The following is a 14,565-nucleotide window of genomic DNA, read 5'->3' as shown; positions in this document are numbered from 1 at the left end:
TCTGATAGAAAGTGGGTTATGCTCTCCTGTACTCCCAACCAGATGGCTGTGGCATCATCAGAGTTGGAACTTCAAATGATTTTAATGTATTTTATCTAGTAAAGTTAAGTATATACAAGGTTAAGTCTTGCTAACCTTAATCTGAGTATGCTCACTAAATACTAGACTTTCATCTGCATAATGTAATCTTCATAATGTAATTTAGTGTTTGCTAACTTAACACAGCAAGCAGTTACTTAAGGTGAACTCACCAGAATTTCTCTAGTGCTCTAACCCCTCACCACCCCTCCAACCAACCCTTACCGCCTACTTCCACATAAAATCAGGCACCGATTTAGAGTCAATAGAGTCATATTTAGTTATGATGTTTCTTTTTGGTAAAGTGTTAATCTTGGATTCAGAATTATAGATGAGGTCACACCTGTGTAAAATGGTCCACTGAAATCCTAGAGGCAAATCGGCCCATGCTGCTGTTGTGAAAGATCAGCCATGCTTTCTGCTTTGTTTTGCTCTGGGAGAGGCATGGTATCAGAACCGGCTCAGGGCAATGCTTCTTGTTTTTGCTAAAGCCAATGGGGAAATAAAAGCTGCTTGTGTAATAACAGATTACAGCATGCTGCGTAGGTTACGTCCAACCACCTGCCGATAAATGCCCCCCTCTCTCTCTCTCTCTGTCTCTAATTTTCCTCTGCACTGCTGGCTTCCACCTTCAGTTTGTTTTTTTCCTTGTCCTGATCAGATCACAGACTCTCTAATTGTCTCTCTAATCTCTAATTGTCTCTTTCACTAGGCTTTTAAGACTATCCCTAATATATCAGCTGACAAACCTTTTTAAATATAAAACTTTTTAGGTCCAAATTTCTTTTTATTATTATTATTGATTTGTGGTTTTTTTTTTTTTTTTTTTTTTTTTCGCTTTGCCATCAGTGTCCGGAGTCCAGGAGAGCACAATTGGCTGTGCTCTCTCCATGTGGCTAGATGGCGCTGTCTCCCCTCATCACTCTTAAAGTAATGTTGGCTGGCACGGGCGTCTGTTAGCTGGTGTGTCGAAACTGGGGACGTAATGATTTCTTCAGAGCATGTGGGCTGCCCAGTGATTCTGCATAGGCGGTGGCTGGATTTACATGTTTTGGGGGAGACATGTGTTAAGGTGGCAGGAGCATTGCTAGTGCTCGTAGAAGCTACTAACAGGTGGGTGAATTGGCAGTACCAAATTGTGCAAAAAAGGGAAAGAATTTCACTCAAAAAAGCACACAAAGAATCAAATGTGTCCAAACGTTTTGCAGGCCCTGTACCTCGGGAGAGATGACTTAATGAGTTGAGCACTCTGTGGTTTGTTAAACTTCATTATTGTGGCTGTGGTTCGTTTCATATTGACCCTGAGCCAGAGGAATAATTTGGCACACCAGTGATTCACCCATTGCTCATGCTCATCACGAATAACACCATAAGCCTACGTCTGCTTTCTTGATAGGCTAATTCCAGTCATCTAAACTAGTGAAACACATCAGATATCAAACATGTCTTGGCTGATTGACTGTATTTGGGTTACGTTAATTTCATTCGTTGCTGAATTATTCTTTTAGGGGACTATTAGGAACGGGGTGATTTATTGGAGGTAGCAGAGTTTATATTTCTCTTATCAGCCTCTGCAATCTCTGAAAGTGAACAAAGAAGTCTTGATGAGCACGTGGCTTTGAGCCTCACGTGAGTGGCATGTTGCCTCTCTGTGTTACAGCAAGTTCTAGCATGGCCTCCGGTCGGACCGGTTTGCAGCGTTGATCCGTTAGGGTCAACATGTTTACTGCGCCACGCTGCAGCACATGTGGCAGCTGGAGGAGGAGCTGACCTTTTGAGGGTTTTTCACTTCAGCAATCTCAAATAGCCTTGTTTATTTCTTTTTTATGCTGAATGCTGTTAAAGTAGACAACAAAACAGACAACATTCAAGATTACTGTTACTGCTGCTTTTAGCTTTGTGACATACTCCTGTTCATGCTTATAGAGTGTCAGACAGCACTTGACGTGGTTTGAGGTAAGCATGTGATGCTTTAGTCATTCAAAATTCACTGTAAACAAAACGGAAAGTCAGGATAGTTGAAGAGGTGATGAAAAGGTAATTCAATTGATTTTGGGTTAACTCAACTTTGTTTAGTCAAAGGTCCATGTTATTAGTTTGAATCTCTGTTAGGTTAAAAATGCAATTTAGGCAACCATAAAGGGCTGTGGCCATGGCTGACAGGACATACACTTCTTACCTTCAGTCTCTGGACAAGCAGACAGTTAGGCAGTTGCGTCACCCCAGAGCTGTAAAACCATGTACAGATCTGTGTCCAAGAAAGAAAAAAAAGAAAATCTATGTTTAGTGTGTTTTTAGGTTTTACAGCTCTGGGTGGTACAGTGGTCTAAGTGCCTGCTTGACTAAACTGAGATGAGAACTCAAAAATTTAAGCACTGAGAACTTTTGACTAAACTAAGTTGAGTTAACCCACAAAAGCGGTGTAATCGTATCATTTAGAGTGGACTTTGCAATGTTTAGAGAGTGAGGCAGCACATTCATTCAATTAAACTAAGGTGAAGTTGACTAAAGGCCTATTCCCACTAAGTATTAAAAAACGGATATGATTTCTGTGCTCTGTAAACGGGACTAGAAACTCCATAGCTCTCATAACGCTCATTGTCTGCTATTGCTCTTAAATTTCCTTCCTCCACACGAGTGCTTATTAGCAAAAAAAGCTATTGTTCCCCATTCTTTGTGTACTAAGGTGCACCAAGACAGCTATGGAGAAAAAAAACACATAAAGTGTTTTGTTTGTTTTTCCTTGAGTTGAGTTGATTTAAAGATTAGTTTAAAGTGTGTGCAGTTCTTGATGCACAAAACTGAAGAAACAAGACTAGTTATTCATGCCTGGAATAAATTATGAAAATGAACATTTTATGTTTTACCAAAGTAAAAAAATAAATAAATAATAATAATTATAATAAAAAAGGGAATATATATATATATATATATATATATATATATATATATATATATATATATATATATATATATATATATACTGTAGCCCATTTGTTGCTGATGTTTCAGACCCTTCTCCTGTCTATTAGTGGAAAGGGACCACAATGGAACCACTGCTGACCAGATGTTTTTTGGGTAGTGGACCAGTCTCAGCACAGCACTGATGCTAACACAGTAGCTGGGTTTTTACACACCTGAATGACACTGTTGCATTTAGAATAGCCTGACGACCAAAATCATCCAGCTAACTGTGGGCATGTGGTCAGAAACTGACCAACGACAAAGGGCTAGAGGTATGGCTGACTCCAAGCAGTAGGTAGGTCTGTCTAATAAGGTGGTCAGTCAGTGTAAGTGTACACTCCTACTAGTGTACTACAAATACGTGCACCTTTAGTGCATCACACTACTATGCCGCAGCAATTTTTTTTATTTTTTATTATTATTTTACTGTTGTACGGCTCAGGTGAAAAAGAAATCTGGTCATCAGTGGTCCCATGGTGGTCCTCTTTTATTTCTTGCTTGCTAAAGAATTTGGCACCTGTATGGTAGGTGTTTCTGATAAAATGGCCTATTAGTAGAGTGTATCATGACGTGTTTCCGTGATTTGGTCCAACCCCTGCTGATTTGGCAAGTCAAATTCCAGACAGAACTAACAATAAAGCAATTGAGCCTGTAGACTGTTTAGCAAGTCTTCTGCTAATAAATCAGTGCTCACAGGAAAGACGTTTTGCACTGTAGCTCACAGGCAGGGTTTCATTAAAAAGCCTATTATGATATTAAGTCAGATGTTATCTTTGTAAGCAGACATCTGCAGCCAAACTGTCTCTATTTGCTCAGCACTTCCCACCTCTCCTGCATGCTATCAGCTGATGACATCTGATTGTCTACTTACGACACCGAACTGACACTGAGATCAGCCTGCTGGAGAGATGAGAACAAAGGTGTGTTTTGTGGGTGTAATTGAGGCATTTACTTCAGCGCCTTTGTATGGAACTCATGTAAAGAGATGCAGCTGGAGCTGAATGGGCACTTCTTGTTCTACCTGACGGACCTGCTCCAATTCGGCTGTCTACTGTTTACATCCTCAATTCCTCAGAACCAAAAACAGACCTGTCTGTAAACAGTGAGATTTAGCTTCATTGTTTCTGTTTGTTTAGAGGAGTAGTTTCGGTGAAAAATTCAGTGTGCACATCCAGCTTCGCATACTCAACGCCGTCTGTCACTCATTAGATATTTTATTTACTTGCTTTTATGTACTTGCTTGTTCCTTTAGTTCTGTGCTGGAGCTATAAGGCTAATTGTGATAAAAATGCTAACAAGTAATAACATTGTAATAACACTGTTTGACATATGGTTTCCTATAGGTACCAAAAACAAGCTGTCTGTGTTCATAGACAGTATACAGTAAAGTACAGTGTCCGAAACCAAGTCTGCATAAGATTTAAGCCAGGTGTGTTTTAAACTGCCGTTAGATGGAAGGTATAGGCAGGGTCTCTTGGTGGCCCTATGTGACATCCTACCCACCCTAATCACATTTTCTTGTGTGAAAGGATAGAAAATGTCACAAAGGCCATATGACTGTCGTCCAATGAAAAACCTGTATCTCCATTTTTGGAGATTTTTAGTTTTCTCCATCCTTTGAACCCAGTAGCAGTACCCTGTGTAAATTATGGGCAAATGGAAATGCTCTATATGACTTAATATAGTCATATATTAATGATATCATAATACAAAGGCGCTGAAGTAATCATATATATTAGTGTGAATTTCCCCACTGCGGGACTAATAAAGGACTATCTTATCTTATCTCTTATCTTTACATTAATCTCCATTCAAAGTTAAGCAGAGTTTTAATGTTTTTCAACAAATGATATTGACTAAAATGTTACATGCTTTGCTTATAGCAGGCTAGAAATGATGAAAATTGTTACTAGCTACATTAGCCTCATAGCTCCAGCAAAATCTAAGGAAGCAAACTTCAGACATTAAACATGTCATTGCAGACTGAACACATTTGAAATAATGTGTGTAAAAGCAATGTGTTGTACCATGGTATATATGAATTAAAACATCTCCTGCCTCTTGTTTCTCTTCAGGTGTATGCAGTGGGCGGCTATGACGGTCAGTCTCGTCTTAGCAGCGTGGAGTGCTACGACTCCTTCTCCAACCGCTGGACAGAGGTGGCTCCCATGAAGGAGGCGGTCAGCTCCCCTGCTGTGGCCAGCTGCGTTAACAAGCTCTTTGTCATAGGTGGAGGCCCGGACGACAATACCTGCTCAGATAAGGTGAGGGTGGCATGTCCCTAACCAACCAAAACCATGCAGAGAACCGCCCAAATGATCCGAGCGGTTATATTTAACATTCAAAGTAAACTACTGACGCAGGTCCAGGTCACGGTTAGAACATGCTGTAATGCATAAACCATTAGAGTAAGTCATTGTTCCAGAACGATCCACTGTAAGGCTGTAATAGATAATCTTCCGTCTTCAGTCTCCAGTAAAATCCATAATTCAGAGCTTTATCGTAGGTTTATTGTAGATGTCCTTACTTCTGCAGACCATGTCTATTACCAGGTAAAAGTGTGGATCTATCTGATTAATCTGATGTATGTTTTTATCATCTTAAAAACATTTTGATCTAGTTGTCTGTGCTTAAATGCTTGTAATTTATTTCAACGGCAAATATAAATAGTTAATTACACTAATTTATTATCAAGTCAAACATTTTTCAGCTGCTTGACAGAGTACCAAAAATGTGCCTAGGTAAATTATCTATATTATCTAGTTAATGCTCATGTCAACCACTGAGCCATTGAAAAACTGCCTGTAACAGATAGCTAACAGGCTAGCAGTCTCCTCAATGTGATTCACTATTAACCTTTGAACTAAAGTACTTTCTGATGGATTAATTGTAAAAAATCTCACAGGTGCCTAAGACATATAAAGAGACCACCATACATTATCAGTTTCTTTGGTTTTACTATTTATAGGAAATGTGTTTAGAGAAGTTAAGCATTTATAATGTATTTCATAAACCATGGACATTTCCCCTAAATTCCAAATAAAAATATTGTTATTCAGAGCAGAATTGCAGAAATGACTGCTCAAAACCAGCTGCTCAAATAATGCAATTCAGTTACTCAGCTTTGTTTGATGAAATGCCTGGAATAAATGGGCTGCCATACACATAGAGATGCAAATTTAGGGGGAAAAAATAGGTGGTCTTTTTTTTGTTGAGCTGCATTTCTAAGTGTATTTGTAAGTTTTGCCAATAGTATAGAAACCCATTGGCAATATGCGTAAAGCCTCCTTGTAAGATGTGGATGGTGATGGTGCTTAATCCAATACTTTTGGGATGCGCTGGGGATTATGTGTTCTGGGTAACATCCTGACCTCACTAACACTCCTGTTGCTGAGTACAATCAGATCTTCACATCAATGTTCCCAAATCTAGTAGAAAGCCTTCCCTGGACAGTAGAGACAGTTACTCCAACAAAAGCAGGATACCATTGACTTTAGAAGAGGAATGAATGAGCTGGTGTCCCAAGACTTCTGTCCACATAGTTGTTTTTTATATTGTTGCCATTTGATAAGAAGTAAGGGGTGTTGTTAGACGACATGGTGTTCTGGTGGTTTATTGCTTTATCAAGGTACATAGAGCTAAACATAAATTAAAGGCCCCTATAATGAATGTCCAAACATGTGACTGCTACTGTATTTCACAATATTCCTAGTGACTAATTGTTGATTAGTCCCTTGTGTGTAATGTCCACCCTGGTGATCTACTGGGGTCACTGCATGCTAGGAATTCTCCCTGCTGCACTTCAGACATAAGCTTCTGTTGAGTAGTTCCTTAGTTACTAACATTCCATAACTGGAAGGGACCAGAGTTTCATACTTTTTGCCTGATGATATAAATCCTGTTGCCTTTCCCAGATGGTAATGGGTTACATGTTCAATGTCCCTACCATGGTAACTTGTGGACTGTTTATCAGAGGAACAGTGTTACCTGATTGGACTGTAAGCGAATCGCAGCCTGTGCCTTTGCCAGCTCCCCTCTATTGTTCTGTGACACCGGAGTGTTTGTTTTTCCGTTGCAGAGATATAATGCTGTCTCAGTGTGCTGAGGCCTGACTTGCCTCTGGCAGGACAATGCTCTGATCAAACTTTCAGCAAAATGCTTTTGGTGCTGCCATCTAATGGTGGTCTGCTGTAAGGTCAGTCTGACCTGGATCTGTCAGACCGCTGCTGATATGTTCTCCAGGTGACCGTATGGAGAGGAGCACTCCTCCGTGGGCCAGACTCAGATATTTGTGGGGATCCTGATGGCTGCCATTTACAACTGCTTGCCTTCATCCGGTCCTACAGCCTTTAAACGTTATCATTGCCATTCTGCCACACAATGTACTAATGTAATTATATATTTACCTAATTAATGGCATACCTAGAAACACGGCAAGAGACATTTTCATTGAATTCATGAATTCAACAGAAGGCAATCAAAAACCCTTTTCGTGTGGTTAAATGTCAAAACCAAGGCCATCATTTCTGAATTAATTGCCACTTGTTACAAGTGAGAAATGATTATTTTAATAATTAATAATTTACTCTGTGTTTGTTTGTGCTGGCTAGAACTGTAACTCCTTAGGCCCTCCACAGCACAGCATTGTGTTTTTTTTTTCAGAACCATGAAGGCCCTGCAGCTAATTGATGATTTACTGCCTTTCAACAGCTGAGCTTTTGTCTGACTCCAGCATACAGACAGGATTATTATGAGGTCCTGTATATTTATGAGATTGTGTAACTAAATATTTGTGGCTTTTAGAATATATGAAACCATAAAACCATGCTGCTTGCTCGCACTGGGGCGAGTAGGGTGTTGGGTTTTCGTTTGTTTGTTCACTTTCCAGCCGTTGGAATTCAGAGCATCCTCATGTCTTCTGTCTCTGTGGCTTCCTGCTATGGAGAATCTCTCAGACGACTGACTTGTACCCGTTAACCCTTTAAAACCACATGAGCACATAAAGGCACCATCATTCCAGAGTACACAGATCCACTGCTTCACAGCTCAATGCTGGGGGGGCTTTATACCCCTCTAGCCCACGCCTGGTATTAGACATGGTGCTTCAAGGGTTATATTTATCTGCTCCACTGAGTCCAGTTCTATTGGCAGTACTTCTCTAAAGAGACTAGACAAGCTGTGTGCGTGCATTTGCACATCTGTGTCAGCAGTGTAGCTAAATGCATTCATTAAAAGGGGTGTCCACAAACATTAGGACACATAGTGCACAATCCATTTAACATCAGCTACAGTAGTTAACATCTAGCTAACACCGGATAAAGTTGGTAAAATCTAACTGACATTAGCTACAGTAGCTAACATCTAGCATAGAGCTAAGACTAGTATGCAAGTCTGCTGTAAAACTGATACATACTGTAGTAACTAATAATTATTAGATATATATTACAAATGATTTGTACATATGCATATGTATTATTTATGAATAAAAAGTCTACATTTAAAAGGGTTAACTCATGTAAGCCTGTATTGATTGGTTGCCATGGATCAGTGTATCTGGATGTAGGGAAGTGAAACAGGGAAGTGCAATGGGTTCAGCCTGGTCGTGTTCAGTTTGAAATGGCTGCAGTCACGTTCCTGCTCTGCTTGGCTCTCGGCACCGTTGGGCCCTGGGCGATTCTCTATTTCCAGCTGGTCTGGAACAGGCTCCCCTCCTCCACACACAGATTCGCGCTCTTTACTCTCTCCGCTTGCCCATTCCAGCAGAGTGAAGGATGAGGATGGAAATAGAACCAAAGGCCTGCCTCTTTATCAGCTGCATGTGAGGGAGAGTGTGTGAGTGAGTGTCTCACTCTATAAACAACTGTGGCCCTTTGTATTCTTCACCACTCCAAAGGGAGCACAGAAGATTCTTTTACTTCTTTACTTCTTTAACTGCAGGCATATTCATCAGCTGTTTATTTCACATATCCCAAATAAACATCCTTGCATTTTGATTTTATTTTTTAATACCATTATTTATGTCCTCTTTCAGGTCCAGTGCTATGACCCAGAGTCAGACAGCTGGTTGCTAAGGGCCAACATTCCCATAGCTAAGCGCTGCATTACAGCTGTGTCTCTTAACAACCTCATTTATGTGTCTGGGGGCCTGACCAAATCCATCTACTGTTATGACCCCACTGAGGACTACTGGATGCATGTGGTCCATACCTTCAGTAAACAGGTACTTGGTGCAGTTTCATGTGTGGTGTACTGATGCTTGTTGTGCAGAATTCAATAAAAGAATGGTTAATATAGTTCTTATGACATGGCATAATGAGTCATGCTATAAAATAGCATAAACAGTTAAATTAATTCTTTAATAACATGATTTTTAAGCAAAACAGTATTATTTATCAGGAAAATGACAACCAGCTGGCTAACGTCAGTATCTACTAAACCAGCTAATGATAGCTACCTACGTGTTTAACAAAGTGTTGACAAAAGTCTAGAGGAAGCCTAACAAAGTCAAGCCAAGGTCAAGTCTTACTATCAGCAGAAAGTCCTGGTAGCTCTCATTGTTTTAGCATGGCCAAGAACCACCTAAAGGTTTTTGAGACCTGAAGAACCACCTTAAAGGTTTTGCCAGTGGCTAACTAGGCCTTCAGCCTAGGTCATCAATGTTAAAACAAGGAAAAACACATGTAAGATTCCGCTCATTTCTGCTAGCGCCCCTATGGGATTCTAGTAGTATGTAAGCACTAATAAGATTCAGGACAACCGTTGTGGAGAGTGCTGTTTACATGCATTTAAATAAAGTGACAGTAATGCAGAAAGTTATTTCTGGCTGTTCAAGATGAAACACTAGCTGTCATTTAAAGCTTGTAAAATACATAACAGATATTTGAAGTAACAGACATTGACAGTATGTTATGCAATATGTTGCAGTTTTACAGTGACACTTTCAGAAAAGTGTCCTGTTTTCCATTGTTAATTGACTGAAACCTGGTTAGACCACTGCTAGAGTTCAAAGTCAGTGACATTTGTAGGGCTCCCAGAAGGTCTAGGCTGATGTTCTGTCAGAAAGTATTTAGTCAGCCACTGATTGTGCAAGTTCTCTTACTTAGAAAGATGAGAGAGGTCTGTAATTTTCATCTATCCTCCTTCTATCCGTGAGAGCATTGAAGATAGAATGTGGCTGGGCCCTCCAGCATGACAATGATCCCAAACACACTGCTCGGGCAACGAAGGAGTATATAATATTAAATATAATACCTACAAAGGCCTTCTTTAATTACCTAGAAGGCTTTTTTATTTTTAGCATGTGTTCTTATGCTGAGTGAATTTTATTGGTAGGTCAGTGTAACCAAGGACTCTACTTGGTAAAACATCAGGCTTCCTGCCTGGAGAAAAAAATCTCACCTTCAGTTTTGTGTGCTGCTATGCTATCTAGCTACTCATGGCTATTTTTTCTGCTCATGTCTGTCTCTGTAGGAGAGCTGTGGCATGTCTGTGTGTAATGGGAAGATATTTATCCTGGGGGGTCGCGGTGAAAGTGGAGAAGCGTCAGACACCATCCTATGCTACGACCCTGCCACCGGCATCATCACTGGCGTGGCAGCCATGCCTCGACCGATCTCCTACCATGGCTGTGTTACCATCCACCGCTACAACGAAAAGTTCTACCACACATGACACCAAACCTAACCCCCTGCATTTCGTCTCACACAAACACACACACACATACACTGACACAAAACCACAGGCCTTACTGCAGGGATGACATAAGCTGAGCCGATGGTAGCACCTGTGTGTCCTCACAGGCTCTCCAGGCTGACCCCAGGCTGGAGTTTGAGTAGACCTGCTAGTCAAACCCATTACTGCACAGCATCCAGCTCCCTACGTAGCTTCTTATAAAAAGTGTATTATTTATCTGCGAAAGATACCAGCCAGTTAGCTAGCCAGCATTACCGTAGTTTAGACTAATTGTGTCCGGACACTTCCACAAACTATTAAAATCCCAGTTTTACTGATGATATGATATATACACACACAACAACAGCTGATGAGAGGATGTGGTAAACTTGTTAAGAAGGTTAGAATCTCTGGTATCTTTGACCTGTGACCCAGGGCCCCTGCCTTTTCACTGGGGTCCTTCATGTGTTCTTTTTACTCTGATTATTTTTATTGTTATATTACTACCCTTATTGTATTGTCATGTTGCTATTTTATTACAGTGTATGGTGTTTGTGTTGATTATCGTGAATGGTTGAATGGTATGCTAGGTGGATGTGTGGTGTGTGGAGCCTCTGAGAGGGCATTGACTCGCATGGAACGTTGTAAGCGGAAGTCAGTTGGACTTCAGTGTCATGTTGATTTTTTATTAGCTTGTGTTCTTTCCTACTTTTACTTTGTTTTTACTGGGTGAAAATAATTAGCACTTTTTATTTAGTAATCTGGGGTAACACTTAACTGCAGGGCAGCATTTGTAAGGCTACATAGCATTTACAAGCCATTATTGACAACTTAAAACCTACATCTACATTTATAAAGGCTTACTTAGCAAGTGTTATGAACGCTGGCCTTCCGTAAAGTGTTACCACATTTTGTGTGGCTTCAATGGCATTTACTCAGCATTGCACAGCAAACACATTGTGTGTTTTCAGAAACTACTTTAAGACCTTTAAGAAAACACAAATGAACATGATTCATCACTGACCCCACATGCAGTCAATTAATCAAGACACGTTTGATATCTGTAGTTAGCTTAGTTAAGTAGTATAGTTAAGAAGGAGAGATGCGGGGCTAACTGCTTACACTTGGACTTTTCCAAGCTCATCTCCGTAATTAAAGAAGCATTATGCAAGATTTCATATTTCCTGCTCCAGCGCTCCCCTTTTAGGACATGCTTTACACATACATTTCTGGGCAATCTGAGAGAAGAATGTGAACTAACATGGTAACATGTTGTCCTGCCCTTTTCACCAAAGTTACAGGCGTGCTGAGCCCGGAGTAGCAAGGATGGAGATGCTATTCTTTCTGTTATTGGTCAGTGGAGCATCACAAAAATGCTACAAAATGTTGCTTTAAATGCCCAAAAACATCTTCATACAGATCTTTATTTGTTTTGTGCCATTTTAACAATGATTGCCTGGTATCATTCCACACATTTTGGTCCAGTTTGACAGCAGAATAGGCTACAAAGCAGAATGCTCAGTAGATGATGATGCAATTTAAATCCTTAATGTTTAAACAAGGTCAGGTCACTTTTAATAATTCTTCAACCTTCTGAGGCCCGAACTTTTGCTTGGTGTGCATTTTTCATTTCTCCTATTTGAGATTAGTAGGACTTACAAGTACAAAAACTAAACTTAGTTTTTGCACAGGAAGTCATTTTTACAAAAAAAAAACAATGTTCTCATATAAGGCCAAGGGGTAAACACTAAAATTAATTACCCTGGTGTATTCCTGAAGCAGAAATGTAATGTCCCCATATAAGGACGCAGGGTCTCAAAGCAAATAGTCAAGAAAGCAAATGGGTAATTAAATTGGCATGTATTTACTGAGATGAGATTGGTGACATTGGTGTCCAGTGTTTGTTAGCAATGTTAGCCTAGCGCCTCCTGTTAACTAAAACAGCAAACTTTAGATATCAAACTTGTCTTGGCTGTTTGACTGCATCCGGGCTAATTTCCACAAACTTACTTTAATTACTTTAATAAGAATAGTAGTTATGATGAATTACCGTGGAGAACTCCACATATCTTCATGTGTACAATTACAGTCACAATACATAGCTGTTAGGAGTATTCCTGTGGTTTTCATGTCTGGTGACCATCCAATCAACACTTGAGTTCAAATATACTTAGCATGCAGTGCCCAATATTTGTGTGGTGTATTAACGCCAGTTAGAAAGGGTTATAGTGTAAGGGCCACATTTCTGAGTGCATAATTTTTTTCCTCAGTTGTTGATGTTTAAGTTATTCATACTTGGTGAAAGTTGGTGAGCCCCAATGAGGCACTTTTTCTCTTTGCTCCTATTGCTGTCCTACTGTAAATATGAGTTTGATCTTTCTTTGTTTTACTGTATCAGTAAGTACAGTAGCCTTGCGTCAGACCGAAGGGCCTCAAGTCTCGCAATGCCCACAGTCACGACTCCACTTCAACCCTAGCCATGTGTGTATGGTGCGTCGTAAAATGTGTAGCAGTTCAAATAAGACAGAACGACGTGTATGTGTGTACCCAAGTGTTGTGGACCATTGACTCTGTTTAGGTTGTCCGTAGTAATTGAGAGAGATTTTCACTGCTCTAAATGTACCGCAAATCTGCAATGTAATGATGTGATTGTCTAATGGCATATCAAGCTGTATTTGAATTAGCTGGTTAAAACCTGAAACTCTTAAGGACCTCTCTGTTCTGCACCTACAAATGCATTCTATCATAGCCAGTCTTGTACAAACAGTCTTGTAATCTTGTAACAGTGTTCCGATCCATAGACATCCGTGATCGAGTGTCCAGGGGTTCATAATTGGCTTGGCTCCCTCCAGGTGGGAACAGATTTGGCTGTCAGTGGTCACTGGTTCTACATGTCTTGGAGGAAGGACATGCTAGCCTTCACCCTCCCAGAAAGAGAGAAAATTTGCTAGTGGGTGGAATTGGACATGACTCAATTGGAAGTTACGCTACCAAGCTGGACTAAGTAGCTAATCACTGGAATGGCAACAACGTTTCCAGTACAGTAACACTGCTGGATTTACGTATATTTTAAAAATAGTCTTGATCTGTTGTAATGAAAGAATGCATTTTTTGGCAGAACATAGTAGCCATAGAGTAGATGACCATCCAGACATCAGAATCGAACGTGGCCTTGGTTATTCCACTTCTGCTATGACTATTCTAATTATTGTACATCTTGTTCTAAGTTACTGTCATTGTTTTTTTTGGTGTATGGAGTTGTGAGTGTATATTTTAATGTGTTTTTGAGAGAACGGACACTGACAAGTGTGTTTAAGTTCAGTTATTCGCTTTTAAAGTTAGTGTAGTCGGTGGCAAATGCAATATGGGGAAAACTTCACCACAAGTGCATTCGATGTGATATGCCTTCGGACATAAACCAAAGATGTTCGCCTTGTGTCATTTCTGGTGTGATATTGTGAATAAGAGACAGTGAGTGTTTTTGTTTATTGCTCTTTATACGTGTAAAGCCATCACTCTTCTTTCTTCTTTTTTCCTGGAGTGATTGAAATGTATGAATGCTCTGTATGGCGTACATGTACTGAACTTGAAATTGCTTTAATAAAGTTGTTTTTCATACGGCTTTGTAATAATTTGTCCAGTCTGCTTTTTGGTTTCTGACCGACTTTTAAGAATGCTAATTGATTTTTATTATATTCATTAAATAATTCATATTAAATTAATTAAAGGAGAGCTGTGAGTAGATGTTTCAAATATAGCTTTACGTATTTGCATTAAAAAGCCTGCATACAATATTTTTCAAACCGAAGGACCACTAATATCATTATTATGATTTCAGGCACTAGTCATTCA

General features: G+C 39.9%; 1 protein-coding gene across 1 annotated transcript in view; it reads left to right on the top strand.

The window, feature by feature from the left end:
• klhl24b (kelch-like family member 24b) overlaps positions 1-14,331 on the top strand; it is a 28,033-nt gene extending 13,702 nt beyond the window's left edge. The window contains exons 5-7 of the mRNA XM_072690151.1: positions 5,118-5,306; positions 9,074-9,262; positions 10,513-14,331. Of these exons, the coding sequence (XP_072546252.1) occupies positions 5,118-5,306; positions 9,074-9,262; positions 10,513-10,713 (579 nt within the window). The 3' untranslated portion in view covers positions 10,714-14,331. The remainder of the gene's footprint in view (positions 1-5,117; positions 5,307-9,073; positions 9,263-10,512) is intronic.
• The last annotated feature ends 234 nt before the right edge of the window (positions 14,332-14,565 follow it).

Source organism: Salminus brasiliensis, chromosome 1 (assembly GCF_030463535.1).
Source record: "Salminus brasiliensis chromosome 1, fSalBra1.hap2, whole genome shotgun sequence".
Classification (NCBI taxonomy): domain Eukaryota; kingdom Metazoa; phylum Chordata; class Actinopteri; order Characiformes; family Bryconidae; genus Salminus; species Salminus brasiliensis.
This window is presented reverse-complemented; position numbering and strand designations above follow the sequence as displayed.